Here is a 26,906-nt window from a genome sequence, read left to right as displayed (position 1 = left end):
TTCACTACATTATAGCCATGTTGAACATTATACAGCTGAGTAGCTGGGTTACGGGCGCCTGCCACCATGCCTGGCTAATTTTTTTATTTTTAGTAGAGACAGGGTTTCACCGTGTTGGCCAGGATGATCTCAAACTCTTGACCTCCAGGGATCTGCCTGCCTTGGGCTCCCAAAGTGCTGGAATTACAGGCCTGAGCCACCGCGCCCAGCCCCCTGCCCCTTTAGATGGCTACACATGCTTTCCTCTTTGTTGCAACAATTTATGGCTTTGCCTTGTTCCATCCTAGAATGTTAGGAGATAGCATTTGTTATAGAATTTGTCATTCTTTATTCTAACTGCTTCTTTTGTCTTCTTTATAGATTACAGATTTCTAGAGGACTGGGGATATTTATGTCTTGTACTTTCTTGTATTTTGAATGCCTAACACATATCTGACATATAGTGGGCCCTCAAATTTGTTGACTGAAGAAATACTTATTTAGTTGGATACCTAGGAAAATTCAGAACAGTTATCCAAAATTCATTTCATTGTATTTGAAATGGCATACTTATACTTGGATCAAAAATTATTTATCTTTTTATTCTGTGCTTTTTACCAAAAATAATTTAAGATAAAGGAATAATATATGTAGGACAATAAATTAGAACTGGGAGTGGATATTATATATACATTGAGCATTCCCTAATCCAAAAATCTGAAATTCGAAATGCTTCAAAATCTGAAACATTTTGAGCATCAACATGAATCTCAAAGGTCATGCTTAAAGGAAATGCTCATTGAAGCATTTCAGATTATGGATTTTTGGATTGGAGATGCTTAGATGGTAAGTATAGTGCAGATATTCCAAATTTTTTAAAAATTAAAAATCGGAAACACTTCTGGTTTGAAGCATTTCAGCATAGGGATACTAAACCTGTATATATTGGTATGTATAGGCATTGGTCTTATACATTTGTTAGAGGTGGCAGCACATCTTCAGGGGGCACTGTGGTAGAGACTGTCAATTGTCTTTCATTTCTTCCTTTCCCTTCCCATAATAAAGTGCTTGATTGTTTTCTTGGGCAGATGGCCACTCTGAATAAAGACTAGATTTACTAGGTTGTTTTGCAGCTAGGTATGGCAAAGTGACTATGTTCTGGGAAGTTGAGTGTAAATGAACGTGTTATGTGTAACATATATAGACCGAATGTGGAGCTGAAGAAGCTACCTTAGACCACAAAGTGCTTGTGGAGGCAAGTGTGATAAGATGGAAGGAACCTGAGCCCCTGATACATCATGGAGCACCAGCTAGCTTTAGGGAACTACCGTGGATTTTTGCTTGAGAGAGAAATAAATAACTATATTATTTAAGCCGTTGTTATTTTGGATTTCAGACACTTGCAGCTGAACCTATACAACTGCTAAAACTTCTTTGACAGATGGATTGTGTACCCTGCTGGGAACTCATTCCTACTCTCCTCCTGGTGGGGATATCATTGCCTCTTAGGCAAATGCAGATCACCAGCTTAATATGAGTTGTAAAGGCACCACAACAGACTTTTTGTTCCACATCTTCTTTGAATTTGGGAATGTGTGCTATAAAAAGGAAATAAAAATAAACAAGAGAAAGTACATAAAATCAACAAAGAACTTGAGTAGGAGAGGGGAGGTCCTATGCAGTAAAGAATTTAAAAGCAAGGTACACCTTCTTTAAGTCACTTGACAAATCACTTGGCTCCAGAGATGAAGTTTGATGTATCCATCTATTTATTTAACTAAAACCTACTCCAATAATCTGCTAATTCACCAGTACACAGATTTTAAAATTTAGCTTTACTCCTCCTCTCAAAATTAGAGGATAAGCGTATCAAACATCATTTTAGGGAAAAAATCCTCAAAACCTGGTTATAACAATCTAATTCTTAAATCTAATTCCTTAGCAAGTTCTCCGTAAATCGTAGCAGTACTGAGGATATTTAGTATGCAAAGGGTACTTTTAAATAAGTAGCTTTATTTATAAATATAGGAAATAATCACAATAAAAACGCTTGTCAAAATATTTTTTCTTAACATGTTGGCAATACATAGCAAGTTTTTGAAAAAGTTCGTATGCTGTGACTTAGATATTTTGTTTCGAGAAGTCATTGAGGGTAAAGGAGGGGAAAGTAGTTATGTTTTACTTAGAAATATGAATTTTTATCCAAAATAAGATGATTAAATTTTGATGTAGCCTTACTTTTATGCAACCATTAAAAACACTGCTTTGGAAAATTATTTAATAATATGGTAAAAATAATTGGTCAGGATATATTTAGTGGGATGGAGTGTAGAAAAGAATAAAGGGTTCAGTAAGTGTTTTGAATGCTTAAGTGAATCCTAGTATATATGATAAGTACTTCATAATGGTGAACAAAAGATAAACTCTACAGGAAGTAAATGGTTTTGAAGCAACTGGATAGGCATCTTTAAAAAATAATGTTAGCTCCCTGTCTCACACTGTATAATCAAGATGAATCCCAATGTATCATAGAGGTAAATGTAGAAAAAAAGAATCAGAAAATTCCTCAGATTCAGGTAAGACCTTGCTATTGTGCAAAATCCATGAAAGAAAAAATTGATCAAATTTTCTGCATGAGAAAAACAGTAACAAAAACTTCTGCATGGCATTAAACATTATAAAGCAGTGGTCCTAGGGACTGGTTTAGCGGAAGACAGTTTTTCCATGGACCAGGGCAGGGGGTGGTTTCAGGATGAAACTGTTCCACCTCAGATCACCAGGCATTAGATTATCATAAAGAGCACACAACCTAGATCCCTCACATGCACAGTTCACAGTAGGGTTTGCACTCCTGTGAGAATCATGCTGCCACTGATCTGACAGGAGGCAGAGCTCGGGCGATAATGCTTGCTTGCTCATTGCCCACCTCCTGCTGGGCAGCCTGTTTCCTGACAGGCCGCGGACTAATACCGGTCTGCAGCCTGGGGTTGGGGACCTTTGTCATAAAGCCAAGAGACAATTGAAACACAAAGTTGTTTACAGTTCAGTTGTAGGCAAAGAGGTCACCCTCTGATGTGTAAATAATTTGTAAACCTCAGTAATTAAAAGACAACCAAATGGAAAAAAAATCAGCAAAGTATATGAGCAAACAGGTCACAGAAAATGACATGAAAAATTTTTAACCTCGCATGCGTAAGAGGTATACAAATTAAAATACACTGAGATGCCATTTTTCCACTTTCCAGAAATTCTAATTTTCTGTCATCCTGAATTATCTTGTCTGTATGTATATAGATACTCTTATGGAGTGATGGTAAGAGTATACATTATTTTAATTTTTATGGAGTGCACTTTGGTAATAGCTATCAAAATTATAATAATTTATGCATTTGAGTGAGTAGCTTGACTTTTTGAAATGTATGTTATAGATGGACATGTGTGAAATGACATATGCAAGATTGTTAATTGCAGCATTTTGTAACAGCAAAAAAATTGTAAACAACTTTAGCGTCCATCAGTAGGGGAATGTTTGAAAATATTATGGTGTATTTATATAATGGAATGTTAAACAGCTTCAGAAGAGTATGAGGAACCTTATGTCTGATGTGTAAAGAGCTCTAAGATAGATTGTTAAATGGAAAAAGCTAAGCTTAGAACCATGTGGGTAATATGTTCTATGTGTTCAGAAGGTTTGGGAGGAGAATCTATAGTCATATTTGCATGTACATACATAAAACATTATCTGAAAGGACATATAAACTATTAATAATGTGTGTGTATATGTTCATGTGTGCATATATGGAAAGCTGGATGTGTCAGGGCTAGGCAGAGCTGCCTTTGTGCAAATTAGAAAAGGGTACTGCTTCCTCAACAACCTCTACTTCTGTCTCTTGAAAAAGTATTATATTATATTGATTTTGTTAGCACAAGGTACTTGGCAGTCATCCACCAGAAAATTTTAATGAAAATAGATAATACTGAAGGATTTCTTTTTTGAGGTTCTGCACTAAGTTTTTCATTATATTGAATTAAGCTTTTTCTGTAGGAAATTTAACATAATCTTCAGTTCATTTATAATTTCCTAATAATAGTTTTGAATAATAATAAATAGAAAAGTTATGATTTTTCTCTTAATAGTTTAACTGGTGTTAGAAGTATTTGATTTTGTTAAGATCACCTTGTAGTTTAAGGTAAAATTTTATTATTCATTAAGGGTGGAATATAACTTTTGATAGATGTACGTCTGGATTTTTTTTGAACTTTGAGTCATAACCTCAAAATATTTAATTATTTAGAAATATAAGATTAAGTTAAAAAGTGAAATACTAGACTACATACTTAATATCATTCTTCTTTTACTGAAAATTTATATCTATGTATAGGATTTTTTATGTGTATGCCATGCATTTATTTTATCAGTTTTTAGTAAAATAATATCTGTATATACATACAGAGTTTTGCATTTATGTGGATGTGTGTGTATGTCTTAGGGAAAAAAGGCTAGAAGGAATTAGACCAAGTTGTAATATCTCTTAGTATTAGGATTTCAGATGATTCAAAAAATATTTTCTTTATGTGTTTTTGTATTTTCCCACTTTTTACAGTGATTATATATCATATTACATTTATGGTAAGTGTTTTAATGTTGTTTCTCTAAGATTTTGTACTGAAGCTTCCCCCCCCCCCCCCCCATGAAGAGTTTTTCAGCTTATATCTTTAATGGATACTGGATTGCCTCGGTGTTCTAATGAGAAAATAGAGCTTGCAATTCTGTGGTTCTTGGATCAGTTTCGTAAAACATATGTTGGTGATCAACTTCAAAGAACCTCAAAGGTAGGTTTTTACTACTAGAGAGTTTAAAACATGTTATTGGAGATGAAGAAAGATGTACATATATAACTGAATGATATATTTGGGAAATTTCTACATAAGATGTGTAATTGATTAATCCATTGATGAATTGGTATTGAAGTGCAATGTAAAATTAAGTTGCTTGTTTTATACCTAATTTACCATTTTCTTTAAAGATTGAGTGACAAGAGAGGTAGTGAATATGTTTTACATGGATAGTCATTAAATAGTTGAGATTATTTTAAACACGAATCAATTTTGCCCTATTGTATTTCAAGACTGAAAGGATAAGATTTGCTGTTTTAGTAGTTCCGGGGTTTTTTGGACACTTACTTATTTATGTGGCTTCCGGTATGTTTCACTAATTTCTTGGCATTTTTAGATGATTAAATAACGAGGACTAGGAAAATTAGATGTGTCCTTAAGAGACTGCAAATAACCTTAATGTTAGGAATACTCATAGTATGATAATTGAATGTTTAGCATCAGCAAGTTAAGATGGCTTGATCTTAAAATCTAATGAAAGATTATTAAGGGCATTTATGTGAACCCTAAGCAGATATTTAGTAGAATTAGATACTGACACTGAGTAAAATCTTCTCCATAAGAAGTCCTAAGGATATTCTCATTTCTTTTGAACTTACAGTTTGTTTTAGTGATGTTGTAGGATTTTTTATTTGAAAATTCTAAAATAAACTTTTTATACTCATTTTAGCTGTTTTGTCTTAGGAAATTTAACTTAACCTTCAGTTTACTTAGGATTTTCTGATAATAATTGTGTAGTAGTGTGAAAAAAATATTTTGTTTGATTTTAAGATTATCCTTTCGTTTATTTCAGGTAAAATATTCTTTACTTTTTTAAGGAAATGATGTCACTTGATAATTTGTTTCTCAAATATATTATGATATTGTCATTTAGGATTAATATCAATAAAATTCTCTTAGAATTTAGCTGCCACCGAATGAGACCATTTGGAAGAAAAAGAGTAGCTAGAAATAAATATTTTAGGTTGTCAGTAAGACAAATTAGAATCAGACAATAATTACATACTATAAAATTTATGTAACAGAGTGCCTTTTTTATAGTCCCAGATGTGATACTTGAAGATTGAATATAAATCAAATGATGATAAATCTTCTTGTTTAATATGTCCAGAGAGTATCTTTGCTTTTGCAAAAGGGTTACCCTCAAAATATTGCTAATACAATATCCATTTGGTGTAGGTCTTAAATCAAAACACTATAATATGGAGTAGAAAAACCTAATTATTGTTTTGAAAGCACCTGGAAGGAAATATGTAAAATGAGACTAGTTGTTTTAGGGCTATGGGATTTTGGATTTTCTTTGAAAACTTTTAATGTAAGGTAATTGTGAAAAAAGCAAATTACAGATTAGTTTTTCGTTTTTGAAAAAGCTTGCACTTTAGGAAAAAGTAAACACGTCATCAGAATGGTATTGACTCCTTTATTGTAACTTTAACCTTGTTGGTGTGTGTATCTTACCCTATTAAAAGAAGGTGACAAAATTTCTAAGGCATTTCTATTGCATAATCCCAGAGTGAAACTAAATCTTCCTACTTTCTAATTTCTCTGATTACCTGCTAATCTGTTTTAATAGAAATCATTTTCGGAAGTCCTTAATTATGTGTCCTGTCACTCTCCTAGGAACTCTTCATACTAGCTTTATTCCTTACTAGGAACTCTTCATACTAGCTTTATTCCTTACTAGGAACTCTTCATACTAGCTTTATTCCTTACTAGGAACTCTTCATACTAGCTTTATTCCTTACTGTAGGCTTGCAAGGTTGGTGTTAATGTCCTCATTTTACTAATGAAAGAACAGACTCTTTAAGACATTTCATAAGTACTATAAAGTACTATATATACAATTTTTTTAGCAACCAACTATGTAAAGAAGAGTGGGTAGAACATATTTCTTGGTGGGTGTATTGTCTGATTCCAAATTGTGACAAAAAGTGGGAGAGTACTAGATAATAGCAAATGAATGTTTAACAATTAATGTGTGCTTATTTTGTACCAGGAACTGTGCTAAGCACTTTTAAGCAGTCTCATTTAATTGCATCATATAGTGCATGACTTCAAGGTTCTTCCCAATCTCTCTTCTGCATATGTCGCCAGCTTCATACTTCAGTACACCATACTTGCACTGCATACTTTATATGTGGTAAACTTATTTCAGGTTCAACAGTCTGTACTGTCTGTTCATTCCAGGTATTAGGAGAAAATGTTCCCCCTGCTTAATTATGCCTAGTGTTCCATTATTGGAACACTGAGCATGCAGGAGTTATTTATATCCTACTGCTGAAGGTCATCGCCAAGGTCTGATTGCAAAAATTCAAAAAATTCCAACCTCAGGCATAAATGGGTTAAGACACTATTTTTTTTTTTTTAATCCAGCTTTCACTTCTCTGCCTTATTCTGCCAACTACTTATTGTCGTCAGAGACCCCATCCTTTAGGATACCCTTTTTAACTCTCAAGTTCTGAGTGTTCTTTTTGTCTGTGTTCTGTAGCACCCATTTGTTCCCTGTTTTAATATTTATTACACTGCTTTGTAATTACTTGTTAGTGAATAGACTATAATTTTGGTTAGTACTATTTCTGCCTTGTTTATTGTTATCGTCTGAAAGAGCCTGGCATGTATGTATTGTTTGTGTGCTTTCAACTTACTGTTGAATGTGTGTATTTAGTAGAATTCTATAGGAATTTGGCCTAGATCTCATGTATAATACTTTCAGGTAATAAAGGATATATTCTTGAGTTGGAAAATTACTCTGACTTGAGTGAAATTATTCAGCAGTTATAAAGTATGACATTAAGCATCTTGAACATTTTATAAAAGCCTGTATAGACAGCAGAATATAATTTATAGAAATAAGTTATTTAGGAACCAAGGTGGAATTACTAAAATGTCCTAAGTGATGTATGTGGTAGAAGTCCTATACCTGAGAAAAATGTTGAAACAGTAGCTATAGGCATTTATTGAGCAATAAGTCTGTGTCACATATTTTGCCCAGGACTTGAAAGGCATTATATAATTTCATTCTCACAAAATGCTATGAAAATAGCGATTTTGTTAACATCCTCCCTTTCTGTAGACATGGAAATTGAGGTTTAGAGTGGTTAACTAATGCGTTTCAGTGGTTCAACCTGAATTTGAACCCTAGCACCTGACTGCAGAGCCTGAGCTGCCGACCACTTTGGTATATTGCCTCCTTTCTATTGGATCTTTCCACTGGTATGTTGACTGGGCCCTTCAAACCTATTTCCAAAAAGGAACTCACTATCTTTTAAAACTCTCTCTTCCTACTTCTCCTATATTAAAGAAGGGTTGAATTTCCGTTTTGTACCTCTTGTATCCAATCTGTCACCTAATCCTGTGAATTTTATTTTCAGAGTATCTCTCAGGTGTACTCCTTTCTTCTGCCCGTTTCTTTTTAGCCTTACTCTCACTGCTTGTCATTTCCCATGGAATTTCAGAAGTATTCTACTTGCCCTCTTTGTTTCCATTTTGCTTCTCCCCACTCTAGTCTATTTTCCATACTGCCACCAGAGTATTTTTTATTAGAAAACTAAGGAGAATAATGTAATGAACACTCATATGCCCATCGTTCAGTTTTGTCAAGTCTTAATGCTTTGCTATATTTGCTTTAGATCTGTATATTTTTGAGTTAAACATTAATAATCCTGTTGCTGCTCCGATTTTATTTCTCTAGCTTCTTGCCCCAAAGTAACCACTGTCCTAAATTTAGTATTATTCTCATCCATGATTTTGTACTTTTTCTACATTTCTGTGTATTTATAAACAAAACAGCACTATTAACTTTATATAAAAGTATTATGCAGTTTGGATCTTTAGGAATTCCTTTTTTTTTTTTTTTTTGAGGTGGAGTTTCACTCTTGTCGTCCAGGCTGGACTGCAATGGTGCGATTTTAACTCACTGCAATCACTGCCTCCCAGGTTCAAGCTATTTTCCTGCCTCAGCCTCCCAAGTAGCTTGGATTACAGGCATGCGCCACCACGCCTGGCTAATTTTATTGTATTTTTAGTAGAGATGAGGTTTCACCATGTTGGCCAAGCTGGTTTCAAACTCCTGACCTCAGGTGATCCACCCATCTTGGCTTCCCTAAGTGTTGGGATTACAAGCATGAGCCACCACACCCGGCCGGAAATCATCTTTTTTGATCACTATTTTTGAGATTTATTCATAATGACACATATAGTTCTAATTATTTTAATTAGTGAGTGGTATTCAAGTGGATTACTATGCCATTATACAGTCATTTTATTGTTGATATGCGAGATCGTTTCCAGATTTTCAATTTTTCCAAACAATACTGCAGTAAATATTCTCATATCTGCCTCCTCATGCATATGTAAGAGTTTTGTGAAGATAAATAGTAGAATTGCTGGGCTATAAAATGTACATATCTTAAGCTTTACTAGATATTATTAGGTTGCCTTCCTATGTGTTGTAACAGTTTATTTTCTCTCGCCCAGCAGGGTAGGTGTCTGTTTCTATTGTCATTATATGTGCTTTTGTCAGACTTTAAGTTTGGCCAGTCTTTAAGAAAAATTTTTCCTGTGCAATTTTTCTGCTTAAATTTTTTTATTGGTTTCTTGTTACTTATAAAATGAATTCTTGCTTATGATGAAACTTTGCCTACCTTTGAAATCATTTCTTTTCATTCCACTTTATAACATGATTCATATGTGCTGCTGCCTTTTTTCCTTTGGTTTGTTCCTGTTCATTACTCAGTGACTACTGATAAGTAACCACTGTGTATTAATGCCAGGGATACAAAAGTGAATAGGATCATCCATCTCCCCTGTAAGTTTTTTGTTAAAGGGAACATGGGCAAATAAGGGAAAAATTATAAAATTGATTCATGTATGCATTCAAACAGCATATGATGAAATGAGGACCAGACAGACTATTAAATACATACTGCTGGGATTTTTGGTTATCTGTATGTGAAAATTTGGATTATGACTTCATATCATGCAAAAATCAGTTTCTAGTAGAAGACAGACTCTAAATATGAAAAGCAGAATATTATGATTTAGGGATAGGGAAGAATCTTTTACGACATAAAAAGGCTAAGCTCTAAACTCAAAAGTTGGTAACTTCTAGACCTATATTAAAAGTGAAAACTGTGAATCAGAAGACACAATAGACAGAGTAATAAAGAAAAACTGTAGGAATACATTCATAATACATGTGACTTATGGAGAATCAACATTTAGTTATGTAATTTCTGTGAATAAATAAGAGAAAAGCTACCTAGTAGTAAAGTGGCCAAAATAAATGAATAAACACTTCACAGAAAAAGAAATCACAATGGTCAGTAAACATTGGCTTAGTCCTCTGAGCTGCTGTTAACAAATACCATAAACAGCAAACATTTGTTTCTCACAGTTTGAGAGTCTGAGAAGTTCAAGATCAAGGCTGGCAGATTTTGTGTCTGGTAGGAGCCCTTTTCCATTTTCATAGTTGCTGCCATCTCCCTGTGTGTTCACATAGTGGAAAGGGCACACAAACTCTCTCAGACCTCTTATGAGGACACTAGTCTCCTCCATGAGAGCTCTGCCCTCATGACCTAATTGTCTCCAAAGGTCCTACCTCTTAATATCATCATGCTGGGGATTAGATTTCAACATATGATTTTGTCAGGGACATAAACATTCAGACCATAGCATTTCACACTTGCCCCACAAAGTGCGTGTCCTTTTCCTATGCAAAACGCCATTCCATTCTAGTTTAGTCCCCAAACTCTTAGTTTATCCTACAATCAGCTCCAAAGTCTGAAGCCTAGAGTCTCATGTAAATATCATCTAAATGAGATATTGAGACTCCATGATGATTCATTCGGCGCCAAATTACCCCTCTAGCTGTGAGCCTGTTAAATCAGATAACGTCATATGCTTCCAAAATACATTGGTGGGACAGGCACAGGATAGACCTTGCCATTCCACAAGGGAGACACAGCAATGAAGAAATGACAGGTCTCGAACAGGTTCAAAACTTAAGGCAACATTAAATCTTCAGGCTCCAGAATAATCTTCTTTGACTTTGACTTAACATCCTACCTTCTGAACACACTGGGGTAGGAATTAGGCTCCCAAGGCTCTAGGTGGTAGAGTTCTCATATGTTGGAGTTGGGTGCCGGCCGCTCTCCCAGGATTGAATCACATGCCAGTGGCTTTTTTAGTCTAGAGTTCCAGAGATGACTCTGCCTCCATGACTCCACTAGGCATTGCCATAGTGGGGACTTTCTCTGGTGGCCCTGTCCTCATAGAAACCCTCTGCCTGAGTTGTACACCTGAAGCTCCAGGCAGCTCTAATTTTGGAAATGGAGGTGGCCACACCCCCATGGCTTGAGCATTTTGCAAGCTGGAGGAGGTGGTACTGCATGTGTGCCACCAGTATTTACTATCTGTGCCCTCTGAAGGGGTAATCCCTATAGCGCAGGCTGCACGTGGGCCTGTGGAACTGCACCGGGGGCAGCCAAGGAGCACTGCATAAGAATGTGGGGAGTGGAGTATTAAGGCAGGGCCAGGTAGCACGTGCTAGGGTCCTGTGAGTACCTATGGCCCTTCCTTTGAAGTCATTCTTTCTTCCAGGCACTTGTACTCTGGGCCTGGGAGACAGACTGGGAGACAGCCCCAAAGATCTGTGATACACTTTCAGGGTCATTTTTTCCCTTGTCTTGATGAATAGTACCTGCCAGTCCAGCCACACCGTTTGTGTTCTCTCCTGAACACACTTTCTCATTTTTTACAGTATGGACAGGCTGATAATTTTTCAAACCTTTAAGTTCTTTTTCCTTTTGATTAATAATTTTGTCTTTAAATCATTTTTCTTCTCATTTTTTTTATTATAAACATTCAAGGGAAACCAAGCTACCATTTTGCTTAGAAATTTATTCAGCCAGCTGGGCGTGGTGGCTCACACCTGTAATCCCAGCACTTTGGGAGGCCGAGGCGGGTGGATCACCTGAGGTCAGGAGTTCGAGACCAGCCTGACCAATGTGGTGAAACCTCGTCTCTACTAAAAATACAAAAATTAGCCAGGCGTGGTGGCATGCACCTGTAGTCCCAGCTACTCTGGAGGCTGAGACAGAATTGCATGAACCTGGGAGGCAGAGGTTGCAGTGAACTGAGATCGTGCCACTGTACACCAGCCTGGGTGACAGAGTGAGACTCCAGTCTCAAAAAAAAAAGAAAGAAATTTATTCAGCCAAATATTCTGTATCATTCCTTACAAGTTCTTTTTTACAAAACAGTAAGACACAAACAATAATTCAACTAGGTTCTTTGCCACTTTTATAAGGGCACTAATCCCCCTTATAATTCTCTCCCAAAGGCCCTCTGTCTTAAAACCATCACATTGGAAATTAGGTTTTAACATATGAATTTCCCACATTTTTTTCTGCAGCTCTGTTTGTTTTTTATTCTTTTTCTCTCTGTTCTTTGAATAGTACTAGGGTCTTAATATAGATGTAAAAGCTATTAAAAAATGGAAAATGGATTCCAACATCTTATAAGTACTTTCTCTTATGATCGAGAATAAGACAATGATGGCTACTCCCTTCTCTTCTATTAAATAGTGTACTAGGGGTTCTAGCCAGATGAATAGGCAAAAAAAAAAAAAAAAAAAGACATTCAGATTTTTTAAAACAAAGGAAATCTAGAATAAAGGGATTACAACTCTAAATGCAGATGACATGATCTTATGTATAGGAAATCCTAAGGATCCACTGAAAAACTGTTAGAACTAATAACATCGGTAAGTTTGCAGGATATGAGATCAATACAAAAACTCGACTGAATTTCTGTGTACTTGGATAAACAAACCAAAAACAAAATGAACAAAACATTCCATTTATAATAGCACCAGAAAGAATTAAATAGGAATAAATTTAACAAAAGAAGTGTAAAACTTATAATCTGAAAACCATAAAACATTGTTGAAACAAATTAAAGGGAATGTAATAACTGGAAAGATAGCTTATAGTCATGGATTACAAGACTTAATATTGTTAAGATAGCAGTGCTCTTCAAGTTGATCTAGGTTTGACACAGTCTCTACCAAAATCCTAGCTGTGGTCTTTGCAGGAATTGACAAGTTTATCCTTAAATTCATGTGAAATTAAAAGAACGCTGCATAACCAAAACAATCTTGGCCAAAAACAAAGTTGGAATACTCACACTTTCCAATTTCAAAACTTACTACAAAGCAGCAGTAAGTTATTACTTACAATAAAGTTATTATAGTAAGAATAGTAAGACAGTGTGGTAAGAATATACATATAAATGAATGATGTAGAATGGAGAGTCCAAGTAAAAACCTTCACATTTGTAGATAGGTGATTTTTGACAAGGGCATCGAGATAACTCAGTAGTGAAAGAATTTTCAACAAATGGTGCTGGTACCACTGGATATTCACAATCAAAAGAATGAAGTTAGTCCCCTCTCTCACACCATACACAAAAGTTAACTCAAAATGAATCAGATCTAAAGGTGAGAAAAATATAAAATGCTTAAAACATAGAAGTAAGTCTTTATGACTTTGGACAATGGTTTCTTAGCTATGACATCAAAAGCTCAAGCCACTAAAGAAAAAGATACATTGGACTTCATTTAAAAACTTTTTTACTTCAGAGGACATCATCAAGAAAGTGAAAGTGCAACCTACAAAAATGGGAGAAGATATTTGCATATCATATTTGATAAAGGTCTTGCATCTAGAATCTATAAAGAATTCTTATAACTCTGTAATAAAAAGATAAATAACCCAGTTTTTTAAATGGGCAAGATCTAAACGGACATTTCTTCAAAGAAAATGTATGAATGCCCAATAAGGACATGGAAAGTTCTTCAGCATCATTATTTATTGTAGAAATTCATGTCAGTGCCGGAATTAGATACCACTTTACACTCACTGGGATGAATATGATACCACTTTACACTCACTGGGAGCCTTCTGGGTACCTTGAAATGTTTTATGTTGATGGGGCTTACATGAGTGTAAACATATATAAAGTGAGTGTAAACATATATAAAGACACACTGAGGTCATATTATGATTTATGCACTTCATATTATGCCTCAAGTAATTTTTTTTTTTTTTACAAAAGGTTATTCACAGAAGACTGGTGTGTAATTGTGAAAAAAAGTGGGAACTTGCCCATCAGTAGAAGAATGGATGAATTATGGTGTAGTCACACAGTGGAATTTTTGTATAACAATGAAAATAAATGATCTAAAACTACATTTATTTTTGGATAAATGTATAAAACCATCCACAATGTGGTATGAAAAAAGTCATACAAGGATACAAATGATACTCCTATGTCAAATATGTTAAGAAATTGTATGCTTATGAATTCTACCTATGGTAAAAATAATATATGCATGGGATTAGTAAACACTAAATTCAGGATAATGGTTATCTCTGGTTGAGAAGAGGAATGGATTAGAGCAAAAGGCATAGTTCAGCCATATCTGTAGCATTTTCTTAGTCTGCATGGTGGGTGTGCATGGGTGTTTATTATATTTTATGCCTTTCTCTATATTTGAAATATTTAATTTGCAAAAGAAATAATTACAAGAACTCTAGTTAAATATAGCAAATTAAATTTTCGCATTTACCCTTCTATCCCCTTGAAACTGTATTATAATGAAAGTAGAACAATAAAAGATAATACACTTGCAAGGAAAAAATTAGAGAATTATATGGTCTGGCTGTGTCCCCACCGAAATCTCACCTTGAATTCCCATGTGTTGTGAGAGGGACTTGGTGGGAGGTAATTGAACTCGTAGGACAGGTCTTTCTTATGCTGTTCTCATGGTAGTGACTAAATCTCACAAAATCTGATGGTTATTATAAAAGGGAGTTTTCCTGCATAAGCTCTCTTAATTTGCCTGCTGCCATCCATGTAGGATGTAACTTGCTGCTTCTTGCTTTCTGCCATGATTGTGAGGCCTCCCCAGCCATATGGAACTGTAAGTCCAATAAACCTCTTTCTTTTGTAAATTCCCAGTCTCAGGTATGTCTTTATCAGCAGCATGAAAACGGACTAATAAAGTAAATTGGTACTGGAATGGGACATTGCTGAAGAGATACCAGAAAATCTGGAAGCAACTTTGGAACTGGGTAACAGGCAGAGGTTGGAACAGTTTGGAGAGCTCAAAAGAAGACAGGAAAATGTGGGAAAGTTTTGAACTTCCTAGAGACTTGTTGAATGGCTTTGACCAAAATGCTGATAATGATATTGACAGTGAAATTCAGGCTGATGTGATCTCAGATGGAGATGATGAACTGGAACAAAGGTGACTCTTGCTATGTTTTAACAAGACTGGTGGAATTTTGACCCTGCCCTAGAGATTTGTGTAACTTTGAACTTGAGGGTGATAATTTAGGGTATCTGGTGGAAGACATTTCTAAGCAAAGCATTCAAGAGGTGACTTGGGTGCTGTTAAAAGCGTTCAATTTTAAAAGGGAAACAGCATAAAAGTTTGGAAAATTTGTAGCCTGACAATGCAATAAAAAAGAAAATCCCATTTTCTGAGGAAAGATTCAAGCTGGCTGCAGAAATTTGTATGAGTAATGAGAAGCTGAATAATAATCCCCAAGACAGTGGGGAAAATGTCCCCAGGGCATGTCAAAGACCTCTGGGGGAACCCCTCCCATCACAGGTTCAGAGGCCTAGGAAGAAAAAATGGTTTCATGAGCTGGGCCCAGGGTCCCATGCTGTGTGCAGCCTAGGAACTTGGTACCCTGTGTCGCAGCTGCTCCAGCTGTGGCTGAAAGCAGCCAATGTAGAGCTCATGCCATGGCTTCAGAGGGTGCAAACCCCGAGCCTTGGCAGCTTCCATGTGGTGTTGAGCCTGTAAATTCACAGAAGTCAAGAATTAGAGTTTGGGAACCTCCACCTAGATTTCAGAGGATATATGGAAATGCTTGGATGCCCAGACAGAATTTTGCTACAGGACCAGGGCCCTCATGGAGAACCTCTGCTAAGGCAGTGTGGAAGGGAAATGTGGGGTTGGAGCCCCCACACACTGTCCCTACTGGGGCATCATCTAGTGGAGCTGTGAGAAGAGGGCCACTGTCTTCCAGACCCCAGAATGGCAGATCCACTGACAGTTTACGCTGTTCTCCTGGAAAAGCCGAAAGCCACAGACATTCAATGCCAGCCTGTGAAAGCAGTCAGGGGGGAGTCTCTACCCTGCAAAGCCACAGGAGTGGAGCTACCCAAGACTGTGGGAACCCACCTCGTATATCATCGTGACCTGGATGTGAGACATGGAGTTAAAGGAGGTCATTTTGGAGCTTTAAGATTTGACTGCCCTGCTGGACTTCAGATTTGCATGGGGCTTGTATCCCCTTTGTTTTGGCTGGTGTCTCCCATTTGGAATGGCTGTATTTATGCAATGCCTATACCCCCATTGTGTCTAGGACATAACTTGCTTTTGATTTTACAGGCTCATAGGCAGAAGGGACTTGCCTTGTCTTGGATGAGACTTTGGACTGTGGACTTTTGAGTTAATGCTGAAATGAGTTAAGACTTTGGGGGACTGTTGGGATGGCATGATTGGTTTTGAAATGTGAGTACATGAGATTTCGAAGGGGCCAGGTGTGGAATGATACGGTTTGGCTGTGTCCCCACCCAAATCTCATCTTGAATTCCCATGTGTTGTGGGAGGGATCGGTGGGAGGTAATTGAATCATGGGGGCGGGTCTTTCCCCTGCTGTTCTTATGATAGGAAGTCTCATGAGATCTGATGGTTATTATAAAGGGGAGTTTTCCTGCACAAGCTCTCTTGTTTTTGCCTGCCGCTATCCATGTAAGACATGACTTGCTGTTCCTTGCCTTGTGCCATGGTTGTGAAGCCTCCCCAGCCATGTGAAACTGTCAGTCCAATAAACCTCTTTCGTAAATTACTCAGTCTCAGGTATGTCTTTATCAGCAGCATGAAAACGAACTAATACAGTATGTTAGGAGACTTGAAACTAGCAACCAGATGTGTAAGTGATATCTGTCTTAATGTACCTGAGAGATTTTAACCTTAAATTCCTATAGGGAAGAAAACCAGTAGTTAGATGACTTGCCCTAAGAACCCTGGAAAAGCTCAGAACTTGGAGACTCTAGATACCTTTGAATGCTGCAGTTCAGGGTGTGGCTAAAAATAGGACAACTGATTTAATTAGGATTAATTAAATTCCTAGAACCCTTACCTGGCCCAGCACAACTGGAGATTGTCTCTCTCCCAAATTCTTGCAAGAGACAGGAGGTTTTTTATGGAAGTTTGAACATGAGGTTCAAGGGAATAAGAATAAGACACTGGACTGAAAAATATTCCTAGACACTTTACAGCTCTTAGTTGTCATGAACCGTTAGCTAGGGTTAAAACCCCAAAGCAAGAAATTAGTGAAATGCTTTTGTGATGAAGAAGCTTATTCAAGAGAGAGACCTACAGATATAGATATATAGGAGCCTCAATTTTAAAATCAGCCTAACTGCTTATGACCCTACAGTGAGGTTTACTGGATGAGAAGGCCTGTTGTGAACAAAAAGCTCCTCTTCTTTTTTGAGTAACTCATTCTGATAATACAATTGACAATGGCTAGGCTCTTGAAGAAAATCTCATATGAAAACCAAAGAGAAAAACAAACAGAAAATAGGAAATTGGAGGAAAACAGAATTAATATTGAAACCATGAAACTAGAACAGGATTTTGCTAAAAGGATGATTCAGAGAAGAGCTCTTTGGAAGACATGGTAGAAGAAATTAAAACTTAGTAGGTTTGGAAGATAAAGTAGCCAATATCACCTAGAATGCAGAAAAGAAAGTTAAAATAAAACTGGACAGTAGGAGAGAAAAGAAAATTAAGAGAATCTGGGAGGTCCAACATTGAATTAATGGGAGTTCCAGTAAGAGAAAAAGAAAGAATACTAGAAATTTTCCTGTAGTGAAAGATAACAGGTTCCATATTGAACAGGACTATGCAGAGGTCCAGCAAAGTGAGTGAAAGAAGATCCATATTAAGATATAGTATTGGAAGTTCACAGCATCAGGAATGGAAAAAGAGGAGATCCTTAAAGCTTCCAGAGAGAAGAAGGGTTATATTCATAGGGCTAAGAATGAAAATTATATTGGTCTTCTCAATAGCAATACTAAAATAGAAGACAGTGAAACATTGTCTTGCCAGTTTTGAGAAAGAAAATGAATTTCAACTTAAAATTGTATATCCAGTAAAACTTAAGTATGAAAATAGAATAAAGACATTTTCACTTAGACAAAGCCTCAAACTTTACTTCTCTTAAATCTTTTACCGGGAAGTTGCTGGAGACTATATACTACTCAATTAAAAAAGTAAACCCAGAGAAGAGGAAGAGGGGAGACATGGTATCTGAGAATCAGAGGATCAAACACAGGAGAGAGGCCAGGGGAAACTCTAGGGTAACAGTTGTGCCTCAGGCCTTAAGAGCAACCAGTTCAAACTGGAGCAGATGGGAGGTCATAGGTGTTTTGTTTTGTCATTTTTCTTTAAAGAACTGATAGATTACTTGCTGTCTTGGACCAGGTTGAGAGGAATTGAGTTTTACAGATCTGGAATAGTGTTTGAGGGTCAACTAGTAAGAAATAGAATCACAGAAAACTTAGGTAAATGAAAAGGAAGTCAAACTAAACATTCCTACACAAAAGGAAATTGAATCATAGTACCATGGAATTTAGTTATGAATAATGAATACATTGTCATAATTATGTTAGAGAGTCCAAAGATAATGTGAAAAAATTTGAAATCAGGAAATAGCTCTGCATGTTTTTTTAGAAGAATGAATGAAAATAGTAAAAGAAATAGCTGAAAGAGTTGAAAGTGGGTTGACTGAGTATTGGAATCATATCGATATGGAGAGGAGTATGTCAGAGGATGGCAGTTTTTTATTACTGTTTACTTTTTAAATCATGTATATATATAATTTTAGTAGAAATACAAATTTAGACAATTACAATGTAGTTTTATGCATGCAAAAATAATGGTAAGCATTTGGTGCCTTGGAAACACAGCGGACAGTGTATTTAACCCAGATTTTGGGAATCAGAAACGCTTCTGGGAGAGAAGATTCCTGAATGAAATCCGGAAGAATTAGTTGAAGCTGCTGAAGAGGAAGGAAAGAGGGATGCATGTTCTAGGAGGTAGAAGCAGAATGTGCAAAGCCTTAAAGCTCTACACTAAAAGAAATCCAGATAGGTTAGTATAGCTGAGGCTTGTAGTATTCCCAGTGACCATTGCAGAGCCTAACATTAGATTCTCAGCAAATACTGAATAAATAAATAAATAACTGATGTAAGAGAAGGAGTTTAAGAGTAGGAAGTCTGGGAAAGCAGACACATAGCAGTCACATGCAGCCTGCCTTGTGTCTAGAGCACCAGAATTCTAGTCAAGAAAGTATAGCAAATTCAGGTCTCTACCGACTGACTAGTTTGTCATCCAGGTGTATGGTTTCTTTCTGAGGTACATAAATAATCCACCCAGGAGTTTAGTAATTTATAATTTAAGTACTCCAGAATGTTCATGGAATTAAATATACGAACCAAAAGTGTATTTAGGCCAGACGCAGTGGCTCACCCATGTAATCCTAGTGCTATGGGAGATAAGGCGGAAGGATTGCTTGAGGCCAGAAGTTTGAGACCAGCCTGTGCAACATAGCAAGACCCTGTCTCTACAAAAATTTTAAAAATTAGCTGGGCGTGGTGACACATGCCTGTAGTCCCAGATACTCATGAGGCTGGAATGGAAGATCACTTGAGTCTAGGAGTTCCGGGCTGCAGTGAGCTGTGATCACACCACTGCATTCCAGCTTGGATGAGGCAGCAAGACCTTGTCTCAAAAAAACAAACAACAAAAAAGAGTGTAGCTAATAGTTAAATATATATGTAAATAGATCACCTGTTTATTAGGGTATAATTTAAAACATTAAAACTCTTAGAATATTTCTTAGACTGTATCAGAATTTTGCAGTATTTCCTTTTTACTTTTTTATCCATTACTTGTTACCTGATATGTCACCATTTACTCTAATTATAAGCTATCTTAGTTTATTGATAATAATTTTAAGTATTACATTTTTATACTAAATGTCTATTAGAAAAGGTCCATTTTAATTTTTAATCCAATTAAAATGTGATTTTTAAGTTTTAAAAATGGATAAGGAAGAGTCCTTTTAAAATACACACACACAGACATATACACATATAAACACACAGACACACAGAGGCACACACAGACACATATACACACACAGACAGACACAGAGGTGCACATAGGCACACACAGAGCCACACACAGGCATACAAACACACAGACACACAAACACGCACACACAGACATGCACAGATACACACACACACACACATCTTAGCTTCTGAATATCTACCAAAAGTTAGAAGTTTTGAACTTTGTTCTTAAATCCCTTTGTTTATTCAAGCTTACCCTACCATAGCCATCAGTTTTGTCTTGGTTGATTATGAAACCTTAACAGTGAGTGAAATTCCAAAAATTAGTAAATACGTGGTTGTTAAGATCCTGGAATGTATTTTCCTTTAAAAATAGACCCATAAACAGTGATACTGATCAAGCATAGTATAATAGAATTTGCCTGAATTCTGTCCTCCCAAAACAGGATACCAGAAATTGAGAGAAGTGATTCCCTTTCTCTCTTCGATTTAAATTTTGAAATAAACAAGTTAATCTTAGAAATTTTTGCTCTCATTCTTCATTCCTTGTTTTGATATCCGATTCAATCTTTCACCAACAAAGGATGAAATCCCCTGTATCTCTTTTATTCATCACCATCTTCATATACAGGAAAACACACACGTGTATGCATTTGTGCCAGTCTGCTTTCTTTCCAGTACCTTGCGTCTGCCAGATGTCAACTGGAAAACATTCCAAGGATGTCATGCTATTGTATAAATGAATTCTCCTAGAAAGGATTGCCCTTCCTAAAGAAAATATTTATTAGTGCCAAATAATTCAAATAGTATAGCAAAGTGAAGTGAAAAAATCACCATGTGTTGAGGTAGCTGCTTGGTTAGGGGTACCATCTTGTCTGGGAGTGTACACCTATGCTAGTTTCCTCCTTTTTATTTTTTGTCTTCATTCTTCTGAATTTACATATTTCCTAAAAATTTCCAAATTGCTTTTCAGGAAGATTTTCAAGGCATTGGGAAGGTTATGAAGCCAGAGGGAGTGAAAACAGAATAGTAATTTATAAATAAGGTGAACATATGTCCAGATTTGCCTAAGGTTTCCCCAGCTCACACTTGTTGTCATGGCAAATTATTAGTTAATAGCTTCATCTTTCATTCTCAAAAATGTCTCTGGATGATAAATTATATGGTCACCTACATATAAACCACATGTTTCTAAAGAGGACAATATAGTCATTTATAAATAAGTTTGTAAAGGCCAGGAAGTGAGCCTGTCCTTCTGACTCTGTGGCTCTAAGTACCTGAGTAAAAGCCTTGTTTATAAGTGTCATGAACTAGTGATACACAAGCACGTTTAGATCTTTTTTGTGGAATAACTTGAAATTTGCATTAAGCTGATAAGTGCTCCAATAGTGTAACTATAGTGAACAATAATTTGTTGTATATTTGAAAATCACTAAACGAGTGGAATTGGAATGCTACTAACACAAATGGCAAATGCTTGAGGTAAGGGATACACCCCAGTTACCCTGATGTTTATTACATATTGTCTGCCTTTATCAAAACATCAGATGAACCCCATAAACATACATACCTGTGATGTACCCAGAATACTTGCAAATCTAGAAATTTTCTAAAAGATAAGTGCTCATTGATGTATTTTCAAATTGTCCAAAATAAAAATGGGAATTATCTAAACTTTCAAGCTTCATATGTGTATATGGATTTCTAAATTGTTTTGTGTAATTAATTATTATTCAGCCTTTTTCCTACTGTTGAGTACACATATGAAGCAGCAGATGGCATTCTTTCCCTGCAATTGTTATGTCTTCCTGTATGGTATGTTACTATAATAACAGTTACTGTTAAATTGGGTAAGGAAAACACGAATAAGGAAATAGAAAAACATATCATAATAGTATCTGCAGTAGACTACTACAACTTTAAGTACAATCCAATGTTAAAATAATGAACTAGCTACTGTTTCTTGGTACTTGGATATATTTTGATTACTGGCAACTTGTATGTTTGTATTTGATACACAATTTGGTGGAAAAGTGTTTAGAAAGTTCAGCCTAAACAAACTGTTTCATACATAGAATTTTCACTTTGGTGAAGAATAAGTAGCAGTTTTAGTACCTTTTAAACACTAAACGTTGAAACATTTTAAATATTTCAGCATGCCAAATAGATCATGTAGATTATAGGGGAGAGGTACCTGTGACCTTTAAGATTATATGTTGAAGCTTGATTGTTAACGGAATATTGCTTAGTGACTTTGGGGGTTTTTTTCTGTTAAGTGTTTTAAAGCTTTTCAGACAGACTATTTCTGGGCTACTTTTTGACTACCATATACTGAATAAACATATCATAATCAGTTTTTGTAATAGATAACAATTTGACCTAGTTAGGTTTTCCTTCTTGGTGAGTGGTTAGTGCTTATATTTCAAGTTAATGAACATACTGCTAGATAGTTTTATTGCTCAGGGATTTATTTCATTAGTCATGTCATACGTTCAATACATATGTAATACATCAGTATTCAGATAGGCTTTTAAAAAAAATTAATTTCTCTATACCCCTTCCCACTTTTTTATCCTATGTGGTAATATATATTAACTGTTTTTTAAAAATCACATTTTTTACCTGCTTAACAGAAAGTTGAGCAAAGCAGACCAAAGGCCTAATTATTTTATTTTAAAAATGCCTTTGCTGTATAAATAGATTTGCCAAATTATACTTTTGAGAATGAATTCCATAAGTGCATTTAAGTGTTGATGCAAGAGCATTAAGCACTAGATGAGGATGTTTGGGGCAGAAAAATCTAGTTAAAATCTTCGTAGCCACTGGTAATTAAAATTATGGTGTAAGTTAGAGAAATACAGGAAGTAAATTGGAAAAATATGAGCTTAGTTTTTTTTAATAAGCTGACTTTTACTATTTATTTATCACACCAAATACACCATTATTTGACATCAAATCCTGTGAGAATTATATTTTGTTATGTAATTATTTATATATACATTCATTAAACACTTACTCTCTCCCTTGTGCCAAGCACTATGCTGGATCCTGGAAGAATTCAAAGATGATGATTTTTTGTGATTACTTAATAAAATATATGCTTACCCACAGAATATTTTTAATCTATTTTTTCCTCTCATTTTTTCTACGTACTTTTAATGATTATAAATTCTCAAGCATTATAGTATTTGATATCTGTGGATAAATGCACAAAGTAAAACTCCACGTGCATTCTGATATGAATGACACTTTTTGGGTTGCTCTCTTGAGTAATTATAGTTTGATTTTTTTTTTTTTTTAAGTAAGGGAGAAGGTGATAATGTCGGCAGAGAAAAGTTTTCTGTATTCCACTTATCTTTTAGTGTTTGGTATTTTTTTGGTGATTCTAGGAATAAGAATAATAAATGAAATACCATGTAGTATGTGACTAAATACCTAAATACCAAGTAGATGTACTTTGAAGAGTTGTCAGCACTAAAGAAGACTTTCAATTTGAAAGAGGTTTTAGTTACTACATTTTACAACTTGAAAACCCTGTCCTCCATCAGTCTGTAATTTTTTTTAATAGTCATTGGATCTTGTGGAAATCATTAACAAGGCAGTCTTCCTCCACAAATCGGAAGGCTAGGCCTACAAATATGCGTATTTTCCCCGATAAAAGATTTTCATAATTAAAATTTTATGTCTGCAGTTCATTATATATGTATACATATATGTATACATATATGATCTTTACATTTATGTGATAGTTCTTGCTTCTGGAATAAGGATGGATGTTGTTGGACATTCAGAGACTCTGCCAGATACCTCTTATTTATTCATACCAAATTAAATATACCATTATTTAACTAGAAAAACAAATTAGCCAGGCATGGTGGCAATGCACCTATAGTCCTAGCTACTGGCAACCAGTTTGTAAGATGAAGATGGGAAGCCTTCCTTACCGGAGTCTTGGGTGGAGTTTGCTATCTTAAAAATATTCAAGTTGCTTAAAGTAAGATCATGTGTGAATACACGTCAGTAACTTTGGTATTTCAGTGATAAACTCATAGGCACACCATCTACTAAGTTTTTACTAGAAGTATGTTCACCTGTAACAGTAGTACTAAAATTATCTTTATTATTTGTCAAAAATAGTTGTCAGTGAGAATCTTATACTGCATACCTGAAAGTATTTTCTAATGCTTATAATTGATGTAAGTATCTTGCTTGAAGGGAATTAGGATGAGATATAATCTATCTTACTTGTGCTGCAGAAATGCTGAAGCTATTCAGTCTATATAAATAATCCATCCCACATCTTTGCTTCCTCTTCAGTGAATGCTTAACATCCATATATTATGATGGCTTGAGCATCATTTGGAAAGATAAGTCATAATAGCTATAAGTTTGTAAATAAAAATCATTGAAATATTTCCAAAATAATTTTAGTTTTCAAGATGGTGATCCTTTAGTGTCAAATGTTTCCTGCAAAACTGAATGAGGAATATTGTGAATTATTTCATTTTTTAATCATTTATTTCATGATAACTTAAAAGTTCTCTATATTAATTACTTAATCACTTCTATACTAATATGTTATACTGTTTTGGTAGGATAAGTGTAAGAAGATAATCAATGGATATTATTCCCAAGGCAAATTAGTATTTGGAGAATATATACGTTTAGCCTGAGAGCTTGGTATTAAGTAATTAAAACATTTTAATAATGTATTGGAGTATGTGTGTTTTTGTATTTTTTCCTCAAATGTATACTGTTCTTTGCTAATTCATGCTCTTATCTAATATCCAGGGAGAAAAGTTAACAAGTTAGGCTTATTGAAAAATATATATGACTGTTAAGCCAGGATTGCAGACTATCAACTTACATGTATATAGTATGATTACAAAGATGTAAAACAAACAATAAAAGCTAAAATATTAGCAAAAGGACAGAAGAAATCTGACAAAATATTTATTGTCTTTAGTACTAAAACAATGAGCATTTATTTTCTTGTTTTTTGTATTTTCACATTTTCCCTACTTGTTATATACATTTTGGAAAATCAGCAAAGTCCAAGTTAAAGTGCTTAAGTATAATTGTCTAAGTTTGAATGGTATTGCCATTGTTCAGATACTACTTTTAAGCAACAGTTTAATTCGTAGCCTAGTTTGCAGTTTATAGAATAAAAATTTTAAAATATGGTATCAATAATTATTCTCCAATTATACTATATTGTAAGTCTTATAACTTTAGGTTCCACTACACATAAATGAATGCAATGTGTATTTATTAGATTCCCACTGATTTCAGCAAAAGTTGTGCTTACGATATGTCTGCTTATTTTATCAAAGTAGCTACCTCTTGGTTATGTAATGTTAAGCGTCTTGCCACCATGTGGCAGTAAACCAGATAAATATAAACTTTAGTAGTGTGGAATATAATAGTTTATTTTTATATTCCATCTGGTACATTTATTTTTTTCCTTCCTCTGAAAAGGCCAACAAATTTTTTTCAGTTTAAACAAAGGATAAATGAGCATTCTGAATAAGGCTTCTTTACTGTCCTAATGATTAATGATCACTGAACACTTTTGAAAGATTAGCATTTTTCAGAGCTGGTAAAAAATATACTGTTTTATTTAATTATAAGAAAGTAAAGGCGCTTCACACTGACAGGTGGTGGAAATTAGCAGGCAGTTTTGAAATTGTGCTGTGCACAAGAAATTAGATCTCATTTTAATTCTGCTTTTCTCAACTAGCAAATGAGGTTAATGCCATACATATTCAGCTGATATGGATGAAGAAATTGATATAAAGTAGATCAACATAGCTACAGGGCTAGATTAATTTATAGGTAAAGAGGCAGTGATAAATGAAAGTAATGTAGTAGTGGTCACTAAACTCCTCTGCCATGAGGGATTCAATAGTGTTAGTTGCTCATTAAAGGCATTGTCGGGGTGCATCAAATAGAAATTTGAAAAGGAATAGCCAACTAACCCCTAATTATCAAAATACAGAAAATACTAATTATGCCTTAATTAGCTTTTCTTTTAATGTACTGAAATTTGTTACTTTTTGTGTGGCACAAATGGATAGTTATATCAACAATAAATAGGTTGTTTTAATAACTTTCTTTTACCTCTGGGAAAACTACACTCCAATTTTTAATATGCAATAATGCTTCTCTCTAGCCTGTAGGAAATGAAAATTATTAAGTAGCTTTATTTTTTTGAAGATTTTACAGCAGCTTTGGGAAGAATTATTTCACCATGCATCAATTATTTTTAATTGAACTGAATATTTTTCAGATTGTACCAAATGCCTCTCATTTAAGTTTATCAGTTAGGATTTAAGAAAGCATCATGATGAGAACTGCATATAGTCTCTGTTATTTGTTACAATAGGACAATGATGATTATTTATTTTGAATTTTTAAAAAGCAACCCAATTGTTGCTTGTAAAGGTAGTCACCTTGTTTATTTCGGGTAGTCAGGGTGGAGAATTAGAGGCTATATGTTCTAGAAACTTGGCTTGTGATTCCTTTTCTTTCCTCAAATAAGGTAGTTATCAACAATCCAGTTAAGAAAGGATTCATCTATTTAGAATAAAGATGTGGTGTTGCAGTGGGAAGCAACTTGGCCTTTTCGTCAAATACATCTCCAGCCTGCTCTGGGCTTCAACTAGCTCTTACTACCCCTGGGAAATCTCATTACTTTTTCTGAGTATCAGTTTCCTAACCTGTCAACAGAAGTGATACCTTTTACAGAAATTTGGGATAATTAAGTAAAATATGGCAAATACCAAGCACAGAATTTAGTATAGTAC

General features: G+C 35.1%; 1 protein-coding gene across 1 annotated transcript in view; it reads left to right on the top strand.

Moving 5' to 3' along the window:
- Positions 1 to 26,906, top strand: part of RANBP17 (RAN binding protein 17) — a 434,944-nt gene that overhangs the window by 87,678 nt on the left and 320,360 nt on the right. The window contains exon 14 of the mRNA XM_030927988.1: positions 4,677 to 4,812. Coding sequence (XP_030783848.1) covers positions 4,677 to 4,812 — 136 coding nt within the window. The remainder of the gene's footprint in view (positions 1 to 4,676; positions 4,813 to 26,906) is intronic.

The sequence above is a fragment of the Rhinopithecus roxellana genome, chromosome 3 (assembly GCF_007565055.1).
Source record: "Rhinopithecus roxellana isolate Shanxi Qingling chromosome 3, ASM756505v1, whole genome shotgun sequence".
Classification (NCBI taxonomy): domain Eukaryota; kingdom Metazoa; phylum Chordata; class Mammalia; order Primates; family Cercopithecidae; genus Rhinopithecus; species Rhinopithecus roxellana.
This window is presented reverse-complemented; position numbering and strand designations above follow the sequence as displayed.